This window comes from Kickxella alabastrina (genome assembly GCF_025024165.1).
Source record: "Kickxella alabastrina strain RSA 675 chromosome Unknown BX661scaffold_5, whole genome shotgun sequence".
NCBI classification, from domain to species: Eukaryota; Fungi; Kickxellomycota; class Kickxellomycetes; order Kickxellales; family Kickxellaceae; genus Kickxella; species Kickxella alabastrina.
The window spans coordinates 234992-257027 of record NW_026251476.1 but is presented as its reverse complement, the minus strand read 5'-3'; the positions used below and the strand labels follow the sequence as shown (position 1 = coordinate 257027).

Genomic DNA, 22036 nt, shown 5'->3' with positions numbered 1-22036 from the left:
GCGAGTAAGTTGATTAGGAATTGATAAAGAAAAAAGTGTGAACCTGCAACCAGACCATATCAGTCCAGTTGCCTCCGCTGGGGCACCGTCTGCTGCTGCTGCTGATGGGCCATGCTCTTCTCCTCGATGCGCTTGCGAATGGCCTCGCGTTGCAGACGACTCTGCTCAAGCTTGCTCTCCATTGACGGAGTATTGCCAATTCTCGTCTCTCCCTTGGCACCAGCAATCGAGCGCAAAGCCGTCGGCCTCTGCAACTGCTGCTGCTGCTGCTGCTGATGGTCACCCGCTCCAGCACCGTTGCTCCCGCCGTTGCTGGCCAATGCAACCGCCGACTTTGGGTTAGCGATATTCCGCGTGCGTGCAATGCGCGAGTGCATGGTCGCGTACTGGCCACCCGCACCAATCAGCGGCGTGACCTTGGTGCGCGCGCCGGCCAACCTGCTCTCCAAGTCCTTGACGCGCGTCATAATGTTGTGCACCATCAACGCGGGGTTTTCGCCATTAAAGTCGGCGTTTGCAGTGCTCTTCGACAACGAAGAACCGCTCTGCGGCACCGCGCGGCTGCTGCGACTCCTCACAACATTAAGCTCCAGATTAAGATCCTTCAGTTCATCCTTCAGCCTCTGCACCTCATCCACAAGGATCTTCTTCGTATTGACCTCGCCCATCAAATGCGAATTCTCCTCCACCGCGCGACTCAGCCGGCACTCCATAGCCTGCAAAGACGACTTTGCGGCTCTCTCGTTCCTCTCCAAATCATCGTTGGTTTGCTCAAGGTCACGCGTGCGACTCTTATAGTACTCCTGCTGTGACCGCACAAACTGCAACTCGCGCTCGATCGATGCAAGGTCCTCACCGGCCTTAAGCTGAGAGTTCTGGTACTTTTCCTTAAGCTCCGCCATGTCCATGCGGTACTTTTCGTTGCGCGAGCGCAGCTCGTTGATGGTTGCCTCCATACGCTCAATCTCCTGTTCCAGCTCTGTTTCGAGCTCGGCTGATTGGAGCTGGTAGTCATCGAGCTCATACTGCTTTTCCTCCAAAGCTTGGCGTGCGTTTAGTGCCTCCGAACGCCAGTAGTCGATTTCATCCTCGGCCGACGCGAAGCTCCTAATTGGGTTGCAAAAGCCACAATTGTGTGGATTGAGTATGTTTTTATCTTTCCATGGTTGCTTTATTTTTCTTCCTGTTTCTGTTATTCGGATATACTTACTCTGGGTCCTGCTTGCGCATTGTCAATTAAAAAAGAGCCAAATATTGCAAAATGAATATTAAAAATTAGTAGTTGTAAAAAGAAAAGAAAAGAAAAGAAAAGAATAAAGGTGGGGGGTTTGAAAACAAAAAGCAAAATAAAAGAAGAGAAGCAAAAAAAGAGGCTTGTGCGTGTTGTATGCGTGCCACAAATATCGTTGGTTAGTTGGCCATACTCAAGAAGAAAAAACTTTCTAAATCGAGAAAAAAAAGAGGCAAATCAATCTAACCATACCAGCTTAAAGAAAATATACCACGTGATAAACACGTACAAACAAACTGACAGAAACGCGCCTGGAATTTTTTGGCTCCTACTTTTTTATTTTTTGCAATGTTTAGTGCGTGCTTGCTTGCGTGCACGCGTGGGAACAGAACAATACCACCCAAGTTGTTTGAGGCAGATGCAAAAATTAAAAGTTTTTGATACTATCTTGAACAAAAGAATCAAAAATCAAAAACAAAACAAAAACATTTTTATTTTTACTACTTCGTTCGTTTTGCTCGAAGAAACTCCAACGCTCTCAACCTGCGTTTAGCTTGCAAACAAGCATCCTGATCCCCCACTGTCTCTTCCTTTTCCTCCTCCTTTTTTTCCACCGGCACTATTACTGTGTCATTTTGTTGTTTTTGAAGTGCATCGGCTACGGCCCTTTCAATGTCGTCTGATGAATTTCTGGCCAAACGACAATTGCGAATAAAACAGTAGTACGCGTGGAGTGGGTCGAACGGGGAGAGGAACCGATAGGTTGATGTGGTTGCCTTTTCAACACGCATGGTTTGCTCGAGTTTATGGGGGCTGGGCGATTTGCACACGAGAAGCACGACTGTGTCTATGAGCTGACGCGTGGATGCGTCTGTGGGCACTGACACGGTGGATGGAACGGACGGCAATGGTTCAGGCTCAGGCTTAGGCTCAGGCTTAGGCTCAGGCTCAGGCTGGATCAAAGGAGCAGGGGAGGGTACAGCGGAGGGGTGCTGATGCTGCTCCTGCTCCTGCTCCTGCTCCTGCTGTTGTCCTTGCCCTTGCCCTTGCCCTTGCCCTTGCCCTTGCCCTTGCTCTTGCTCTTGCTCTTGCTCAGAATCGGAGCTGGAGCTGGAGCTTGATTCCGCGTTGTAACCATAGAGCCCAGTTTGCATTAGCCACTGCAGGTGCTTGTAAAAGACATACAACGGGCTGCGGGCACTCAGGAACGCAAAATCAGGATTAGTCCCCTGCTTGCCCTGGATCACCAGCTCCATCCTATTAGCCATCGCGCTGGGCTGCTCGACAATGAACCTCGCCGTTTGCTCGATGATCCCAAACAGCCTCTGCGTCTTTGGCGTCGCCACATTATCTGGCACCGCAAACTTTACAATAAACGCTGGCCCATTCTCATCTTCTCCCTCGTTTTCATCTTCGTCTTCGTCCTTATTTGCCTCTGCTTCCAAAACGTCTGTGCGCGGATTCTCCTGCAACTCGTAGTCCAGTGGAATACCCTTGTACTCGACCTGCGGCGCACGCTCGATAAACGCGCGTCTTTCCTGCGCGTCCATCTCAAAAATATCACGCTGCGGTATTTTTTCCTCCCCAGCCTCGTTCTTTTCAAGCAATGTGGCAAACCGTATGATGGAAATATCTTGATGGTCGGAAATGCTGTGACACCTGGTTTTAGTTATGGATGTGGGGATTAGGTGTCGGATATCGTAGCGATCCACGAATACGTCCGGCGAGAGCTCAGTTAGTGCTGGTACGGTGCGTGGTGCGGGGAATATTTGCGCTGTGTATCCGAAAATAAATAGATCCTCAAGGCTATTGTGTGTGCCGTCGTCTTGATCGGGGAGGAAACCGGGGCCGTGGCGCTGGCGTTGTCGCCGGATCCATTTCTGCCGCTCCTGCTGTCTTATTTGATGAGCGCTCATAAGGCGTTTTTAAACGAAAAAGGAAGGTTAAAAATAAAAATGAAAAATGTGTGGCTGAATAACGTGTGGATTGGCTTTTTTTGTAGTTGGTGTTGAAAGGGGGATGACGTCGCGATTAGTTGGTTGGGTTAAATATGGTATTGTACAGGGGTCATGGGGAGGTGGGGTCTGAATCCAGGGCCATCGAGATACGCCTCATATTTTCATGGAGCGACTCACGGCTTTCGGGTGCATACACATGGTATGGAATCGGTGACGAAATGCACAGCGGCATGTCTCCTTGTGCCATCTGCCCTGAGCGTGGTCTGCCATGCATCACCAGCCTTGAGTGTGGTCTGTCGTGCACCATTAGTCCCGAATGAGGTCGTTCTCCGTACACCATCATTCCAGAAAGTGGCATTTCGCCCTCCGCGCTCAACCCCCTGCTGTACGGCCTAGAAGGTGTAGAACAATCGCGCACAACAATACTTTCACTGTGATCCATAATATCCCTCGCAAACCTCGAGCTATTAACAATGCTGTCCAAATACTCATCTCCCGTAGTCTGCAACTTTTTCGCGTCCATAGTCAATCCATAAACAAACGACTCGTTCCGATCGGCCGCCAACGGAGAGCCACGAGGCTGCCCGGGTGTCGATTCCACAAGTGACTCGGTCCACAGTGACTGCGATGAGTCGCATGGTCCGGCAGCAGCTGCGTATTTCGGATTGAGCTCGTGCGCCAAAAGCGAGCCCGGCTGCTTCAACTTCCGCTCACCACCCCTAATGGGATCTCCGGAATTGTCATTGCCTACCGCCTGTTGCTTATCGTAGAACTGCCATGCACCCTCCTGGCACCATTTAGACCAATTATACACAATGCCATGCTGCAATGGCACGAAGGGCAGCCAGGCGATGACCAGGTAAATGACCCCCAAGGATACTGTGTATATGCAGGCAACGACGTTGTATATTCTGTTAGTGTACACGATGCAGCCAAAGTACGTCAGAATTAACCCGCGCCCGGTGTATGTAAAGAGAAAGCGCGCCTGTGAGTTTAGGAGGCTTGGGACGCGGAATTCGGAGATAATTAGTGAGAGACTGAGGAGCCCCGTGTATCCGTGGTAGATTATTAGGTTGGTCGCTGATGTGTGGTCGACGATGTTGACTACGGCGACGCTTATGATGGCGATGAACGCTACGATGTTGAGGATGTTGAATATTAGGAGGACTAGGTGTCGGTTGAAGTAACTCATTGCATAATTAACAAAATGTGAAATAACAATAAAAATTTTATAAGATAAACAAAGAAACAAAAAATGAAAATGAGCCTATTCCAAACGATAGCTGTTGCGACAAGATACACTTGATATTTGTTGATTTTTGAAAGAATCGTTTTTTGTTTCTTTTCACACTTTACCACTATTTCAGCAGTTATTTTTATGCTCTACTCTGCACAGAGAGTGAAGGAAAAAGGGGGAGGTCACATTCCAAGGTGCTTCTTTTTTTGAAATGGCGATTTCTGCGTCACTGCAATTAAAGCACTAATACTTCATCATCCAATCATAGACAGCGCATTAAAATTTTCGGGTGTGGCTTTGCAAAACAAGTGAATAAATCTTACAACCCAAAAAATCACTTTTCAAATAAATAAAAACGCGTACAATTTTTCGTTTAAATTTGCACTCTTTTTTTTAGCTCCCACCTTTTCGCTTAATTTTATTTCATTTCTTTTTTATTCACAGCTTTCAACCACTCAACCATTTAACTTGCAATCAATGTCGGGGTTCAACGCCAAACGCAAAAAGTACTCTTGGTTGCCTGAAACAAACCCTGCTGCTCTCTCAGGCGACCCTGGCTCCACAACCTCCACACCCAAAACCGACGCCAGCGACAAATCTTCCAAACCGACTAAATCGCGCACCAAGGCTAAGGCCACCAAAAAAGATAAACTTGACCCCAACACCAACACCGACATCAACATCAATACCAACACCAACACCACTGCTATAGACGGCCTGGGCATAGTCACCACAATGGAGGTTCCAGGAGAACAGCCAGAAGCTACTGCTGGTAGCAGCAGCACCAACAACAACAACAACAACAACAAGCCTATTGCGAAGGCTCGGCGTCGGTCGCGCAAAGACAGCGTGGATGAGCTTGTGAGATCACGGCTGCAGTCCACAATGGCCGCACAGCAGGAGTTTCCGCAGGGTGGCGCGTTGAGAAAGACGCAGGAGGCGCCGACACCCGGGAGTATTACAGCCAGTGTGCGCGATGCCCTGGCGTCAGAACGCTCGGCCGCCAGGATGTCCCCCAGCATTGCTATTTCTATATCTACCAGCACTGCTACCTCAGCCGCCACTACCACTACCACTGTGGCAGCGACTCCCAAGCAGAGAGGTGGCCGCCATGCCCGCCAGGACATTGTGCCGGGTACTCCCCTGAATTCCAAGACGTCGGCTGTTCCGCGCCCGGCATCCCCGCCTGTGCACCTGGACAGCATTGAAAGTAAATACTCGTTTCCGTCATATACGCAGCTGAACCACCGCAATGTTACGTCGAGCATGCGCCGTGGCGACCGTGGTGTTGGTGCCGCTGAGACCGCGCGCGGCGTGAACGTGCCGACTGGAGAGAACGTCATTGTCGTTCACCCGGGCTCGCGCTGGCTGCGTATTGGCCGAGCCAGCGATCCTGTGCCTAAGGAGATCCCACATGTCATTGCGCGCCGTCTGCGAACGCCGCTGACCAGACCGCTGCCGCCCCAAAAACAACAACAGCAACAGCCACAATCATCGCCACAACCCACTGAAGACTCGGCTGCTGATCCAGATGATATGGACGTGGACAGTGGTCCGAACGAAGCAGAAGTCACTAAGCCCAGCGAGCCAACCGCCATGGACGTTGAGGGCAACGAGGAGGGCAATTCCAGCGGCGAAGATAGCGATACTGATGGCGCCAAGCGCTCTTTAGCCGACATGGATGCAGTGGACCAGACCGTCGAAATGCTGCGCGAAGCGCTAAAGCAGCACCAGCGGCACTCCAAGCGCAAAGTGCCGCCGAACGTGTACTCGCAAGTTCTCACATACAACGAGAATTCGCGGCCCGAGGTGATCCAGGACCATAATGACCCGTTTAAGACCGAGTGGGTGCAAGACTCGGAGATCAAGGGAGATCAGGTGATTGGCGAACGGGTGCTGAGGATAGCCGATCCCGACAAATTCATCATCCGCCACCCCCTGCGCAACGGCAGCTTCAACATCCAGGACTATGCCAGCGTGGAGGAGATCCTGGGCGATATTGAGAGCATATGGACAGGTGCCCTGGAGGCGGAGCTCGGCATTGGCCGCCGCGAGTTTTCCAAATACGCTGTTGTCCTGGTCATCCCCGACGTGTTCAGCCGCGTCGAGGTTGCAGCCTTGTCCGATGTGCTTTTGCGGCGGATGGGGTTCCAGCACTTGCTCGTGCAGCAAAGCTCCACATTGGTGACTTTTGGCGCTGGCATATCCACAGCTTGCGTGGTCGACGTGGGCGCGCAAAAGACCAGCATCGCATGTATTGAGGATGGCTACTGCTACCAAGAATCGCGTGTCAACATAATGTACGGTGGCGACGATATCACCCGCTTCCTCTTCAGACTTTTTCAGAGCAGCAGCTTCCCCTACGCCGATGCATCGCTTGCGCGTATGAGCGATTGGCTGATGCTCAATGATTTGCGCGAAAAGCAGTGCACGATGAACCTCTCGGACGTCAACATTCGCTTGCGCGACCTATATGTGCGCCAGCCGAACGAGCACACGTGCAAATATAGCTTTAAGACGTACGATGAGGCGTACCAGGCTCCACTGTGCCTGTTTTATCCTGCAGCTGCCGATGCCCTGAGTGTGTTGCCAGACTACGAACAGTCGTTTGTCCCTGCGCAGAGGCCGGATTATCTGGCTGAGTCCCAGCCCCGCGGATGCCCCCACCTCACGCCGACGCAGTTTGGCACTCTGCCGGTGCGTGCGGTCGAAACCGCGATCAATACGGATGACCAGGCGTCTTCCTTACAGTCAGCTGCTTTGGCATCTACGGAGTCGGCCACGGAGCCGGCCACTGCTCCTGCAACTATGCCGACGACCGCGCCGGGAACGCCCGATCTTCGCCCGCAAACAAACACTACTACTGCTATTGCGTCGGACATCAAGGAGATCCTGAGCACAACCTTGCCGTCCACACCATCGGCCCCGGCCGTCTCGTATGTGGCCGACCAGGAGCCACAGTTTTCAAGAATCCCCCTGGACTTAGCCGTCACCCATAGCATTGCGCACTCAGGCTCGCATGATCGCGCGCGCAAAATGTACGCGTCCGTGCTTATTGTTGGTGGCGGCGTCTCTTTTATACCGGGCTTCGGGGAGCTCCTGGCAAGTAGGCTGATGCACGTGCGGCCCGAATATATGATGGCTGTGGAGCGCGCAGAAGTGGTCTCGGCACCGAGGGACTTGGATCCCAGGGTTTTGGCATGGAAGGGCGGTGCTGTGCTGAGCCGCTTGGAGTGCGCTAATGAGATGTGGGTATCTAGACAAGAGTGGATTGATTTTGGCACACGGCTGCTTCGTGAGAGGGTCTTGTTCCAGTGGTAGTGTTTTTTATTTGACAAAAGAATGATTTAATGATTTATAATTTTAGCCATAAAATGGACGCAGTTTTATTGTGGGTGGCATCGAGTTTGCATTGTAATGGTACGCAAGGACTTTATCCTCCTCGTCACATACAAATTCGATTTTCAATGCGGTATTTTTGATTGAGTGGTTTTCGGAGTAGTACGTTAGACTAGTGGTACCAGTGCTGTAGAATATCATTGGGTATTTTTCCAGCCCAAACTCGCTTATCAGCCTGCATCGTACATCCCTGATTGTGCAATACCCTTCACAGTCTATGAGTGTTATAAATTTGCCTTTAAAGTACATCATCCTAAGACAGACTTCCATGTTGATTTTATTGCTTGTCTGTGCCGTATTATATTGTGTCGGTAAAACAGTCTAATAGTGTAAATATGCTCAATAGATTTGAATATAACTTAAAAATGTAGCAAAGATGTAATGGAAAGGGTAGAGAAGAAATGCCTATAAAAATATTCATTTTTATATAATTGTGCTTCTCAAAGCAATTTTAAGCATATTTAACAAGCTTTCACCAGCCCATTATTTGTATATAAAGGTGTGAATTTTAAATATCCTATGTAAAACATTTGTATGATTTAGCAGACCAACGACGATCGAGACCAGCACCCAGAGACAGGCCGCAGAGAGGACCTAGTTTATATACAACTGCTGGAAGGAGTGCAATGACCAAAAAATCATCCTAAAAGAATGGTCAGGAATTATATCCAAGAGAAGGCGCCAGCAGATGCGACAGCCACAGACAACATATTGCAGCAGAGATCCAAGGACAGCAGCTGTGCCCCCCTCATAGCGCAACAGTGGAAAGATAATCTCCTAGACTTTAGACCGGTGGCGCTTGCCACTGTGACTCTGAGACTAAGGGTTATTACCAGTGGCTGCCTTCAATCCCGCCCACCCCTGGTGGTTTAACTTTGTTGTTAGGGGCAGGGTGAGCGGACGGTAAAAGAGCAGCCGCAAGGCAGTCCTGGACCTGCCATTCGCATTGCTGTGGCGAGATAATTTTCTAAATAACTCGTTCAGATTCATAGGTCCATAAATGGTCACCACAAGGGGGTTTTGACTGGGTGCTAGGTTAGTGTTGTGACCCAAGGGGGTGGTCATTGATTATAGTTGTGGAGCAGAAAACAAATTTATTCATGTCGAATACCTTCAAATAAATAACTAACATTGGGAAACATTCAAATTATGATATTTGTCAAATGAGGGTGCATCTCTTGGTACTCTTGAACAAACAACTCAACATCAAAATTATTATTAGACAATTGCACTTTATTTAAAGACGGGATGGCTAATATTAAGTATTTAATGCAGCAACCACTAGTCTTAACTTTACTCTCTGTATAATCATCACAATGTATATTCAGATTAGTAATGCTGGCTGAAATTGGCTCCACACATTCAATCGCTAAATCAAATCTGCTGTTATAAAGTACAATTGCCCAATAATAAATATCTTGAATTTGGCAATTTGGCAATTTGGCAATTAATTCTACAAGTTTTCTGGACTTTACCTGCTGATTAATTTTTAAACTACGTATATTAGTCCATGAGATTCTTTGGGGATTGAACAAGTCCATGTTAATATTCAAAGCAACACTTTCATAAGCAATGTTGATTGGGCTTTCAAAAAAACATGTTTGTCGGCTCGGAGAAATAATTTAATCCATTTTTGGAAGCTACATCAAGATAAATTAAACATGTATCAATATTTCCTCCATTTGAGCTGACAAATTGTTTCATGTTGAGTTATCAACGCATAATATTTCGATTTTTGCAAACTTTACCAAGCCATTTGACGCTTTGCATCCATCATTAATGTTGTGGAATTCCATTTTGCACTTTTTGGGTATGTGCAAGGTAACTTTATCCTTGCGTAATCTAGTCCCATTAATATTTTCATTTAATATATTGGCATTGCCTCCATATGTATGATCCATGTATACATTGTTTAAATTCTTGAAATTAATGTTTTTGGGATCATCCTCACTTGCAAAGCTATCCCAAGTGAGCTCTCTCAAATCACCTTCTAGATCAAGACTCAATTTTTGCCGCGTTTATTTTAGACAGTGGCTTTCTGTTTGCACTACCAATTATCATATCCAATTTCCTGATCTCGGATGGAAATTCATTAGTAGTGATTACAGCTGGAATATAACTATTAAACAATTTTATGTGGCAGGCCCAACCGTTAAAAAAAATGCTGCCAAAGTGATCTGTGTATCTACTACCCATACCATATGAATTAATTTTCAAGTCAGTAACATTAGGAATTTTACCAGCCATATATTGGGCAAACAATGATACAGCTTGCATACAGCCATTGCCATTCGGATTATTTTCCAACTGAGTGGTTTCAAAAGACATGAGTCTAAGCTTTAATTCCTGCACATTCAAACATTTACTGAAGCCAAAGCCCATTCTCTTTTGAAGCCCATTTATTGTGGCATTATTAATATCCAGGGTTTTTAAACGTGGACAAGAAACTGAAGGCGTATCGCATCTGGATTGCTAACTGTCAATAAATTGCTGGTAATCCAAAATATTGTCATTTACATCTTGGTTATAATCTACATACACATTTTCAAGGGATTTAAAATTGATTATTTAGGATCCAGACTTGTCATTAAATGCATCCCAGGTAAAAGTGCGATCGGTATTTCTGAGATTTAAAATTCTTAGAGATTCCCCAAGTATCTTGGGAAGACTTTGCATAACAGTGGATCTTTCATCAATATTCAACCTGGTTAAATTTGGTGAAAACCGCAAAGCTGAGAATGTCACCGGGTGATAAAAACAAACATTGTCTAATTGATTGACGTACAGGTTTGCCAAAGAGATGTAAAAGTTAACTTTGTCTTTATAAGAATGAGAATATAATTGCATTTGAGATACTTTGGGCATATGCATTTTTATACAAGAAGCCAGGCTATCATTTTTAGCAATTGATAATATGGATTTTTCATTGTCTGAAAAAGTGTTAACACCAATAAAAAAAAAGCTTTGTCACGTTTGGCCAATGATATTTTCAAAATCCATAAAGTTTTTCAAATTAGCCAACGTTGGAGCTGCGATATTCAAATCAGTGAGCATCAGTAAATGCAATTTAGTCTTATCTGGAATCTCTTGAATAGAAAAATGAGGTTCGGATTTCCCATTAAGAAATATGTTTAATGTATGCAGGGTCGGAAATACAATAACATCTGTCTCTCCCACATTGACCATCTTTTTTCCACGAGAACGTGTTGGGAACATTAGTTAGTGACAGGTTTTCCAAATTCTCAATGTTAAACTGTGGCATTTCTTGTTCTGCGCCCAATTATATTTTGAGTGTTGTTATTTGGTTAAAACAGACTTGCTTAGAAAGCAAGGGTAGCACCCAGCCATCAACCTTTTTAATATTGTGCGCATATAATTCATATAATCCTTTGTTAATTATGATTAAATCGTCTGTTACATAAGCACCCGTGTCCAGCTGACTAACATTGGGCATGTATTTTGCAAGCTGCTTGGCAAAATGAATAGCATCTTGTCCATAATCACGCTGTGGGACGTATTCAATAATACCATCGTCTCCTCCCCCTTCATTTTTTGAATACCAATAATCAACACTTATTTTACTAACGCCGGTCTAGTCGCATGTTCCAAATGAGAATATCGAGTCAGCGTCGGAGACCAGAGAGTCAAAATGTTGGAGATGCCGGATATAAACAACCAAACTCTTGACTAGATGTGTGTTTACTGTAGCCTTAATCAGCCCAATGTTTGAATTGGGAAGTTTGTCACTCGCGCTGCCGTCGTTCGAGCCTTCAAAAAATACACCAGCGCAATTTGTAGATGGATCCATAATGGCGTTGCAATAGACCAAAGGCAGGGCTGCCTCTCTCCACTTGCCACATACGCCCAGCAGTGGCAGCCTGCCATTCCATTTACATATGTCAGCTTCATTAGTTTCGATTATCATGCGCAAAAATTCGTTGAGAACGACAAATGGCAGCTGGCTGAAGCGAGACATAGTTAAGAAGGGCAGCTGTTGGTTAGGGTTTTTAGTTAGTGCTTTAAATAATGTTTTCAATAAGTAAAATAAGCCGGTTAAGAGTAAAGTTGGGAGGGAGAGAAAAACTGTATTTTCGAAGAGGGGATGAGGCCATTTGTATTATTTGACGAATAGAGAATAATAAACCCCAGCATACAAATGGTAATGAAAAATGCATTATTTATTGGAAAATTGGCAAAAGCATTAACATTATAAATAGAAAAAAGAAATTGCTTTACTTTTTTATATTTTATATGCACTTAATATAAAGGATCATTTGTCTTCATAAAAAGAATGCCACAGCAACATTAGCAGACAGCATTTATTTTTACTTGCTGGTTCATGGGGTGTCTATTACCACATTATTTATTTTAAAACTATGCTGTTGAGAATACAACGGGGGCTCGTGCCACCGACCAGTGACCCGGGCTGAGATCCATCAGCGTGCATAGATGCACCAAATAGATGTGGGACGTCAGCCAATGACCTGATTACATTACATCAATTGCGAAGCCGCATGGTGCTCACTATTGAAACTGTTTTTGCTAGAGAATGACAACAGCAGATATTAATACAATTCCGAAGTACATTATAATAGTGGTTGTGTTGCTAGTTGCTTACATGTGAGCGGCTCTGGAGATGCTGGATGTTTGCCATAGTTTGTTTCTGATATATACTTCTATTTCCCCTTTAGTATTATTCCTTGGCTACTCGGTTGATTACTATTGGTTGCCCATTTGGCCACATTTATAACACTATAATTCCTATTTTCACGCAACATATATAAATTCACTTGGATTGTGTCAAGATTGGTTGCGGCAGAACAATGTACACTGGATAGAGTAATCTGGCAATCTGCATTGTTATAATAAAAAGCTTACAAAGTAATTAATAATGACATATATGTATTTAATTAAACAAATGCTAAATTAAGACTCGATTTAAAAATATAGCTACAGATTAAGCAAGAATCACATCTACGCAAATTAAATGTAACTATTAATTTAAATTTTAAATTAGTACGCTATTATAGTTCGTTTGACATATAATCTTCAAAGCATTTCTCTTAGATCCCAAGTTATTCGGTGTTTGTGAAACAGGTATGTTTGACACCATCTTTTTTAAAACTTTTGCAAATGTCGCAATAATCGATATTTGCATGGTCGATGGGCTCATGAACTAAAGCTTTTGACTGGTATTGATGCATTTTGGGGGGTGGTTTGAATGAGATGAATTGGATTTGTTGTGATGGCTAATGTAGTCTTTGGTTTTTCTCTCGTTAATTTCATTTTCTTTTATAGTATTTTTAAACACTGTTTTTTGTGGATGTATTTGCGTGTTGTCGGCCTGTGCAGGGTGGCCAGTGCGCATTTTTTCAGCCTACTCCCTTTATTCTTTACAATAAAAACCCCCTTTTGAATCCACTCCAATTATAAATTATTCCATTGCTCGTGCTTTTATATAAATTGATTTTTTAATTGCTACTCCACTTTCCTCAACATTTTCAATTTATTTTTCATGTCAGCTGGACTTGGCGTTGTCGACAGATGCATTGGGTTGTCATATGCGTCATTCTTCCCCAATCATCAGCCTTGATCTGATTGGCAGATCACTGATCAAACAACGGCAATCACAGCTCTTTTTCAGCCCAACACGCGCACTCTCATACAAATAAAAGAATGCTGCCATTCACAAAACAAATTGGCTCATTTGTATCCTCTATTTTTGCTTAATTTTACGCCCTCCCAATCATTCTCATTCACCCCTTTTCAACGCTTCAAGTTCAAAATGGACAATCTCGAAAACGACATTCTCGAGCTCTTCGAGGATGACAACACGGGCTCCGCCACGACGCGCAGCCGCACAGAGACGCGCAACAAAACGCACAAGCGGCGGCGCGCGCCCACCAACCGCCGCTCCTCGTACTCTGGCACAACGTCCGACTCCTCCGTAGACATGGACACAGACGACACCGGAGTAGTCTCGGACACCGACGCCCTGGACGACTGGGCAGACGACCTAATGGGCGACCAAAAGGACCGCCGGTGGCTCGCATCCCTCAACGAAGTCGAGCGCGAGCGCATTCTGGCCGAGCGGCAGGAGCGGCGCGATGTTCTGAATGAGCAGAGGGAGCTGCGGGCGAAGCTCAAGGCGGGGGTGCGCGTGAGCGACCGGAAGAAGCCCGCCGGTGCGTTTTCGGACCTGAAGCGCGCGCGCGAGCACCGCCGCCGCGGGGGCAGTTCCGAGCGCCGGTGGTCGTCCGGAAGCGACGAGGAGGAGGCGGCGGAGGCGGCGGCATTGGATGAGATCAATAGCATCTGCATGACGCGCAACCAGCTGGAGCAATGGCTCTTCCGGCCGTTCCTCAAAGAGGCAATCACCGGAGGCTTCGTGCGCATTGTCACGCGTACGCGCGATAGCTCGGGCGAGTACAACCAGTACAAGATGATGCAGATCATCGACGTGGTGCAGGCAGAGGGCCGCGAGCAGCCGCCGTACCACTTGAATAAGACGCTGACAGACACATACCTGACGCTGCGCTTTGGCGCCACAGACAAGGACTACTCGATGGAAACAATCTCCAACAGCCCGATCAAGCCTGAGGAGCTGCACGCCTGGGACGTGGCCTTGCGCAGCACCCGTGTGCGCGCGCAAATCACACCCGAGGCAGTCCGGCGCAAGCTCGCGGACCTGGCGCGCGCCCGCGAGTACAAGCTCACCGAGGCCGAAATCACGCACATGGTCAATGAGCGTGCGCGGCTGCGGCGCATCGAGTCCGGCGGCGCCCTGGTCAATGTGTCTCTGGAGCGCACCCGGCTGATCCAGCAGATCACGGATGCACGCAATGGCGAGGACTGGGGGCTGCTGAAGGCGCTGGAGGCCAGGCTGGTGGATGTCGAGAAGGTGTCGGCGCAGCGCGGAGAGGGCGCGGGGTCGATTATGGCATCGGCACAGAAGCCGCTGCTGGCACCGGGCGCCACCAAGCATGCGGCTGGAGAGACGAGGGGCGCCATGGCTGCTGGCCGCAAGGCCACCTTGGCCCCAGTGGCTGCGGGGTCGTTCCGCATTGTGCCGCAGATGAAGGGCCCGGAGCTGGTGCTTAAGCCCAAGCCGACGCCTGGGTATGCCGAGATCATGGCGGATGTTGGTGGATACGACATGTCCTTCATCGAGAGCTGAGCGGGGAGAGGGGCTTTTAACCTGCCGGCTGGGAGAGAAATGGGCCCTTTGCTGCAGACCCATAGGTCCCTGCCGCCAGCCTGCAGGTGCTGCGCCCAGGCTGCCCTTGGCCCATTTAGCCCATTTGGCCCTATTTCATTCCACTTCATTTGGTACGCGTCCGGTGTTTTCTACTTTTTCATTTGATTCATTCCAAAATAACATTCGAGCTTCATTTATTTGATTTCACTTCGCTTCACTATATTTTCCTTCTTTTTATTGTCATTTGCGGAATGTGCGGAATCCAACTTTTGGTGCGTCAAAGCGCCTGCGCAGCCGACGCGTCCACGGAAAAGCGCTGGGCCGATCTCACACTTGCCAACAGCCGCCGGGGTACGCTCCATACACATGCTTGGATCCAAAAACAGCAAATACAAAATAGGCCCACTTGATCAATCTAAACAACAAAAAAAAATCAACACATTAACTTACACTTGCCCTGCCCTGTCCCCACAATAAACAATAAGATGCACTTATAGGCCCTGACGCACACAACGAACTAACCATTACGCTGCGCTTTTTCACACTGCGCATCGGCGCCCACGTCCTGCACCTGCGCGGCGCCCACCCGCAGCCCCAGCCACTGGTGAGCGCGCAAACCGGCGACATCCTATGCTGGAACGGCGAGGTCTTCTCAGGACTCCCCGTGGGAAACTCCAACGACGGACTAATGCTCTTCCACGAGCTCCAGCGCGTCAAAAAGCTACACCCAAAGGACTTTATTTTGCGCGTGTTCAGTCGCATAGAAGGGCCCTATGCTTTTGTCTACGTGGACCGAGAGAGCGAGACGGTGTGGTTCGCACGCGATGTGCTTGGCCGCCGGTCGCTGCTCATTAAGCGCCAACAAGGCCTGTGGCTGGCATCCGTGACACAAGCGGGTGAGGCGTGGGCAGAGGTAGCTGCTCAACGCATTTTCCAGCTGGACCTGGCTGCTGCGCCCCAAGCGGACGAAGTTGGGGAGCTGCCGCTGTTGCTGGTTGAGCATGAGTGGCGGTACGCGGACAGTGCTGGAGAGTCGCCTTTGGTTCTGCCGTTTGGCCGCGTAACCGACACTCATGGAGCCGGCACCAGCAGCCCGGGTGCTCCATCCGCCGGGCTTCCAGAGCTCGACGCAGCGTGGCTGCCCTTTGTTGATGGGCTACAGGCAGCCCTCTCCGCGGCTCTCCTTCAGCGCACTGACTCTGTCCCGCACCATGGCGCCTCAGGCACGCCGCGCATCGGCATTCTTTTCTCCGGCGGCATCGACTGCATCACCCTAGCGGCACTCCTTGCGCAGCAGCTTCCCGTGTCCGAACCCATCGAGCTCTTCAACGTGGCCTTTGAGAACCCGCGCCAGCTCAAACACGCAGCCACCACCCTATCCCAGCCTAAATACAACGTGCCGGATCGCAAAACTGGCATCCAAGGGTGGATCGAGCTCCGCCGCCTGTATCCTGACCGGGAGTGGCGCTTTGTTGAAGTCGACGTTCCTTATGCCCAGGTGCTAATGCATCGCGAACATATACGGGGCCTGCTGTGTCCAGCAGATACTGTTATGGATATGAGCATTGGCATGGCGATTTGGTTTGCCAGCCGCGGAATCGGCCGCATCAAGCACGACGCCCAGAATGGTGAGGGGGCAGAGTATACGGGCCAGGCGCGCGTATTGATTCTCGGCATGGGCGCTGACGAGCAGTTGGGTGGATACTCCCGGCACCGCGTTGCGTGGGACCGCCGCCATCAGTGGGCGGACCTCGGGGCGGAAATCCGCCTCGACGTCGAGCGCATTTCCTGCCGGAACCTTGGCCGCGATGACCGAATGGTTTCGGATCATGCGCGGGAGGCCCGGTATCCATTTTTGGCTGCCGAGGTGGTGGCCTTTTTGGCCAATGTGCCGCTGAATCGCAAAATGGATATGCGATATCCAAGGGGAATTGGTGAGAAGATTTTACTCAGACTGCTGGCCCAAAGAATAGGCCTGGTTAACGCATGTATGTTACCGAAACGTGCGATTCAGTTTGGCGCGCGTACTGCGAAAATGGAAACGTCACAGTCGAAGGGACAGGATACATTGTAATACGCAAAGTGAGATTTTTTTATCAATATTGTTTCATCATAATTGTTTTTTTTTTGTTATTCATATTCATGTCATGATTTTAATTCTTTTTTTATAGTGTAAGGGAATGCCAGTCGGGCTCAACATTTGGGAATTGTAATATTAGAAAAGAACAACAAGCAATGTCGAATACGAAAATGAAACCGAAAAAACCAAGAGCTGTTTAGATGAAACCGATCTACAAAATAGGAATAAAAAGAAATTAAAAAAATTAGTTAGTACAACATATCTAAAACAAAACAACACAAATCATCCAAAAACAGCAAAAAAACATTATTCTTAAAACATACCTTGTTGGCAACATCGAGGGCATCAACGTCAGCGGGCAGACGGATGTAAGCCTTCTTGATACCATCGGGGCGGATCAGAGTGTTAATCTTGGCAGCATCAACATCGTACAGCTTCTTGACGGCATCCTTGATGTGGCGCTTGTTGGCACGGACGTCAACAAGGAACACAAGGGTGTTGTTGTCCTCGACCTTCTTCAGGGCGGTCTCGGTGTTCAGGGGCTGCTTGAGCACGCTGTACTGGTCCAGGGTGGCGAACCGGTTGACGGCCTTGCGCGCGTACTTGGGGGCACGGGCGAGCTTCAGAGTCCGGGGAAGACGGAAGGTGGCAGTGGTGTGCACCTTCTTGGCCTTCTGGCTCTGGACACCCTTGATGGCGGCCTTGCGGGCTGCCTGAGCCTTAACGGTAGCTAATGTGGGTTTAGCAAAAAAAGCAATATACAAAATAGCAAAAGAGGCGGGTTTAGTTAGTAAACCTGAATTCGAGTGCTGCTTCATGAACTTTTAAAAGACTGCTTCTGCTGCTGTGTCTGCCTCTAATAGTGTGTTGATCTGCTGGTAGAGTTCTGCTGTGTCTGAAGAATACAGGTAAAAAATGGACTCAACGCTGCGGTCCACTGTGAATTAACAATAACTGCCGCTTTGTTTGTGCAAGCTGCTTAGTCCAAAAGATAAAACGCCAAAGCCGTGTTCCATGCATTACGTTTATGCTGATGCTGTTGTTGGTTGTGTGGTGCCAATGTCTCTGCTGTTTCTTTATGTTGCTGCTGTTGCTGTTACTGTTACTGTTGCTGCTGATTCAACACTCCTGTTGGTTATGTTGCGCCATTAAAAGCTGCGTTGGTTGTTGCTGATCAACCTGTTCTGGTGCCTGCTGTTACGCTGTCAGGTAGAAAGAAATAATGCATATGTAAAAAAGGAATGTCAAATGTCATCCCTGCATATTTCATGAATTCTATATAAATTCATTCCAAATGCAAATGCACATTCGAAACTCCAAATTCACATCCTCTCTCCTGCCAAAATAAAACCGTTCTAATCCGGCATCAATCGTCCTCCCGTCTGCATTTGTTGTGTATCCATCCTGAAATCATTATTTCCTTTCATTCTGCGCATCCATTTCCTTCAGACAATATAGCTCCCTCTTTCCTGCGTGAATCCATCCACTATCTTCGATTCTGTTGTTTTTTATTTCCTTACCATTCTGGGGCGACATGGCTAGAATATATAATTTTCAGCAAATACTTCGCGAACGAGATGGGAAAGAGTGCATCTAAGCGTTTATGCTGCTTACAACTTGGACTTTGCAACTCTCTCTGCTTAATTTTCTTTCAATTTTTTCACTAATGCGCCTAAAAAAATACCCGCATTCCTATTCGAAAACTGAGGCTTTAATTTTTTTTGGCTTCACACCTTTTTTTTCCCATTCATTTTCATACACTCCGATTAGTGTATGAAAAATCAAATTCACAATTTGAGAAAAATGCTAAATTTCAATTCGTCCATTTGGGCAAGCCCGAGTCGAGCCGTTTGAGCTGGGCATTGGCTCTTTTTTTTAATATGTAGAAGAGATTCATTTTTCGCGGCTATAATAAAAACGCAAACAAACCAAGCGTCATCCTCTACATTTCCAAATACAGACCGCATTCTCTCAACTAATTTCATTCCACAAAACATTTTGCACAAACAATAAAAAAAAATATTTACAAAATGTCCAGCGAAAACAACAACAACAACAATACCGCTACAAATGGAATCAGCAAAGAGGAAGTGGCGCTCTACGACAGACAAATCCGACTCTGGGGTATGGAAGCGCAAGCCCGTCTGCGACAGTCCTCTATTAGAGTAATCGGAGTCAAAGCACTGACGCTCGAAGTATGCAAGAACCTGGTTCTCGCAGGTCTCGGCAGCATAACCATCCAGGATTCTACGCCCATCAATGAAATCGACTTTGAAACACAATACTACTTCCACGAAGCCGACCTTGGACAACCCAAGGATGTCGTGTTGGCCGAGAGGCTGCGAATTCTCAACCCGCTGGTCAATATCCAGACTGGCGAAGGAAGATCCGAGGATACAACATACGATCTTGTGGTGAAAATTGGTACTGGCATTGGTGGTGATTCTCTTGAGGTTAATGGGAAGTGCAGGAAGCGCGGGGAGCGGTTTATTGCAGCCGACAGTTTCGGCCTCTTCGGATACATTTTCATCGACTGTTTGGACGCCCACGAGTATATCGAAGAGGAGAAGCCAAAGGACGACAATGCGACGGTCAAGAGAATATCCCTGACGGCGTCGTATAAGCCGCTGGCGGACTCGCTGACGTCTAAGCCTGGGATTGCTAACTTGAACCGGCTCGTGCGCAAATTCCCACCCCTCGTGTTTGTTTGCCAGACCCTTTCCACTACTGCCCAGCTTGAAGATATTAAGTCAGCGGAGGTGCTGGCTGAGGCTGTCAGACGGTCGATAGAGGGCCGCGGCATCCCCGATGGTGTTGTCGATGATATCCTGTTTGGCCGTGTAGTGCAGAGCTTGGGCACGGAATTTGTCCCATGCGCTTCTGTTGTTGGCGGAACCCTGGCACAGGAAATACTCAAGATTATCACACGCAAAGACATGCCTATGAATAACTGGTACACGTATGATGCGATCAAGGCTGACGCCATTACATGTCAGCTATAAACAATTCTCTTTTTAAATTGCAATGTTTAAAGAATAAAGCTGGGGGTATTTTATTTATTTGCTTCAAATAGTATTATTACAAGTAGGGAAAATGGTTTGTGAGGTCAAAAGAAGCTACGAGAAAAAAATAGATATATTTTCAATATAACTCCTCTCCTTCACCTTGGTCAGCTTAAGAGCGCTCGCCGCGGAGACGACGGGCCAGCTGCAGATCCTTGGGCTGGATGGTGACACGGCGGCCGTGGATGGCAGCGAGGTTGGTGTCCTCGAACAGACCAACGAGGTAAGCCTCAGCGGCCTCCTGCAGGGCAGCGATAGCCGAGGACTGGAAACGGAGGTCGGTCTTGAAATCCTGGGCAATCTCGCGGACGAGGCGCTGGAAGGGGAGCTTGCGGATAAGCAGCTCAGTGGACTTCTGGTAGCGACGGATCTCACGCAGAGCGACGGTGCCGGGGCGGTAACGGTGGGGCTTCTTGACGCCGCCGGTGACACCGGCAGAGGGCGCCGACTTGCGCGCGGCCTTGGTGGCCAGCTGCTTACGGGGGGCCTTGCCTCCAGTGGACTTGCGGGCGGTCTGCTTGGTACGAGCCATTGTTATATGTGTGGGGGGAAAAAGGATGTGATGGAATCAAGTGTGAAAAATGAGATGTGTGAAAGAAAGAAGAAAAAAGAAAAAAGGAGCGAAGTGAAAAAGAGGATTTTTGGGTCTCTATTTATAATGGTCCCAGAGACAGAAAATTGGAGAGGGAAGGGGAATGCAATATCTTTCGGATGGACTTTGGTCGCGACACACAAGAAAAAAATTGAGCAAGGGATGTCTTTTTTTCTTTTGTGGCCAAACAAAAAGATTTCAGAGGAGGGGGGCAAAAGACGAATTGCAGGAGGAAAAAATCAAACAACGCGTCAAATGTAACAGACAAAGGGGGCGAAGGATATGCCAAAAATCGAGCAGAACATCCTTCTGCATTCTCCTATGCGCTTTTTTTTCTTGCGCAACGATACTGTTCGATTTTTTGCAAAAATCCAATCCGACATCCTTCACCCTCCTTTTCCAAAATCCACCTTTATGCTCGATTTATTTTTCATTGCCCCCAAATGAAAAAGCAAACGAAAACGAAAACGCGCTCAATAATATTTCTTTTTTATTTTTGCCAAGCCTAGTTGTGGCCCTTTCTCTTCTTTTCCTGCGTGTAAATAAAACGTGAATTGCAGTGCATGCATGGCCTTATAAAAAAGCTGTGCGTAATGTACACCTGGATCCAATGAAATGATGTGCATTGCGGACTTTTTTACTTTGGTCCCCGCCCTTTTTTTCATGGCTCAAGGCGGAGTCAATGTCTCAGTACATTCTCGCCCTCTTTTTTCATTACGCGTCAATGTTTCAGATGCTTTGATAAGAGTGTATTTTTAACCACCCGAAACAAAAAAGCCAGAACCTGAGCAGGAGCAGGAGCCAGAACCTAAGAAAAAAGCCGCGCTGCTCGTTGTGAATTTACGTGTGTAAAAGACAATCTTCTCTCTTTCTGCTCTGTAAATTCTTTTGCGGCTTCAAAGACATATGTATCGACACGTGGCACTAGCAACAACATGCGTATTCATAAAGACCCAAGTCAAGTAAAACCCGGGGGTGGTGAGCTTTGTCTGACTGCAACGCTCAAAATCCAAAAAATCCAAAGTCTGGGACGCGTCAAAACCGACAGCCTCTGATGAAGCCGAAAAAGGCAGCGATGCCAAGAAAAGAAGTAGCGACGCGAGTGTTTGCTTCAAGTCCCCATCAGAGCCCTCCCATTGGTCAGAATCCCATGAAGGATGTCAGTTTCGATTTTAAAATTTTGTCCTTCATATCCTTCTCATCAATCAGAATGCGTGGAAAAGAGAAAAAAAGAGGGCAGTTGCACAATTTTTTTGAACGCGTTTCAAAATGCTGTTAT

At 47.5% G+C, this 22036-nt stretch overlaps 9 protein-coding genes across 9 annotated transcripts; 4 read left to right on the top strand and 5 right to left on the bottom strand.

Moving 5' to 3' along the window:
• Window positions 1-59: 59 nt before the first annotated feature.
• Window positions 60-1230, bottom strand: BX661DRAFT_169490 (uncharacterized protein; the record flags this gene model as incomplete). The annotated part of the gene is made up of 2 exons (XM_051533525.1): window positions 60-1107; window positions 1211-1230. 2 exons carry the CDS (start codon window positions 1228-1230, stop codon window positions 60-62), a joined length of 1068 nt encoding a protein of 355 aa, XP_051393350.1.
• A 434-nt stretch (window positions 1231-1664) lies between these two features.
• Window positions 1665-3326, bottom strand: BX661DRAFT_80699 (uncharacterized protein). The gene has a single exon (XM_051539487.1). The coding sequence runs from the start codon at window positions 3145-3147 to the stop codon at window positions 1732-1734; it is 1416 nt and encodes a 471-aa protein (XP_051393349.1). The 5' UTR covers window positions 3148-3326; the 3' UTR covers window positions 1665-1731.
• Window positions 3299-4381, bottom strand: BX661DRAFT_196842 (uncharacterized protein; the record flags this gene model as incomplete). The annotated part of the gene is made up of 1 exon (XM_051538079.1): window positions 3299-4381. The coding sequence occupies one exon, from the start codon at window positions 4379-4381 to the stop codon at window positions 3299-3301; it is 1083 nt and encodes a 360-aa protein (XP_051393348.1).
• A 380-nt stretch (window positions 4382-4761) lies between these two features.
• Window positions 4762-7810, top strand: BX661DRAFT_178868 (uncharacterized protein). The gene has a single exon (XM_051535034.1). It carries the CDS (start codon window positions 5162-5164, stop codon window positions 7745-7747), a length of 2586 nt encoding a protein of 861 aa, XP_051393347.1. The 5' UTR covers window positions 4762-5161; the 3' UTR covers window positions 7748-7810.
• Window positions 7811-13541: 5731 nt separating this feature from the next.
• Window positions 13542-15214, top strand: BX661DRAFT_178862 (uncharacterized protein). The gene has a single exon (XM_051535033.1). It carries the CDS (start codon window positions 13611-13613, stop codon window positions 15000-15002), a length of 1392 nt encoding a protein of 463 aa, XP_051393346.1. The 5' UTR covers window positions 13542-13610; the 3' UTR covers window positions 15003-15214.
• On the top strand, window positions 15215-17201 carry BX661DRAFT_178861 (asparagine synthase-domain-containing protein). The gene is made up of 2 exons (XM_051535032.1): window positions 15215-15374; window positions 15521-17201. Exons 1-2 carry the CDS (start codon window positions 15275-15277, stop codon window positions 17095-17097), a joined length of 1677 nt encoding a protein of 558 aa, XP_051393345.1. The 5' UTR covers window positions 15215-15274; the 3' UTR covers window positions 17098-17201.
• Window positions 17168-18969, bottom strand: BX661DRAFT_178859 (ribosomal protein L23/L15e core domain-containing protein). Its single transcript, XM_051535031.1, has 3 exons — window positions 18624-18969; window positions 17427-17833; window positions 17168-17314 (listed from the first exon to the last, which is right to left on the bottom strand). The coding sequence occupies exons 1-3, from the start codon at window positions 18637-18639 to the stop codon at window positions 17300-17302; spliced, it is 438 nt and encodes a 145-aa protein (XP_051393344.1). The 5' UTR covers window positions 18640-18969; the 3' UTR covers window positions 17168-17299.
• On the top strand, window positions 18970-20151 carry BX661DRAFT_178858 (uncharacterized protein). The gene has a single exon (XM_051535030.1). It carries the CDS (start codon window positions 19134-19136, stop codon window positions 20103-20105), a length of 972 nt encoding a protein of 323 aa, XP_051393343.1. The 5' UTR covers window positions 18970-19133; the 3' UTR covers window positions 20106-20151.
• On the bottom strand, window positions 20152-21185 carry BX661DRAFT_178857 (histone H3). The gene has a single exon (XM_051535029.1). The coding sequence runs from the start codon at window positions 20695-20697 to the stop codon at window positions 20278-20280; it is 420 nt and encodes a 139-aa protein (XP_051393342.1). The 5' UTR covers window positions 20698-21185; the 3' UTR covers window positions 20152-20277.
• Window positions 21186-22036: the final 851 nt, after the last annotated feature.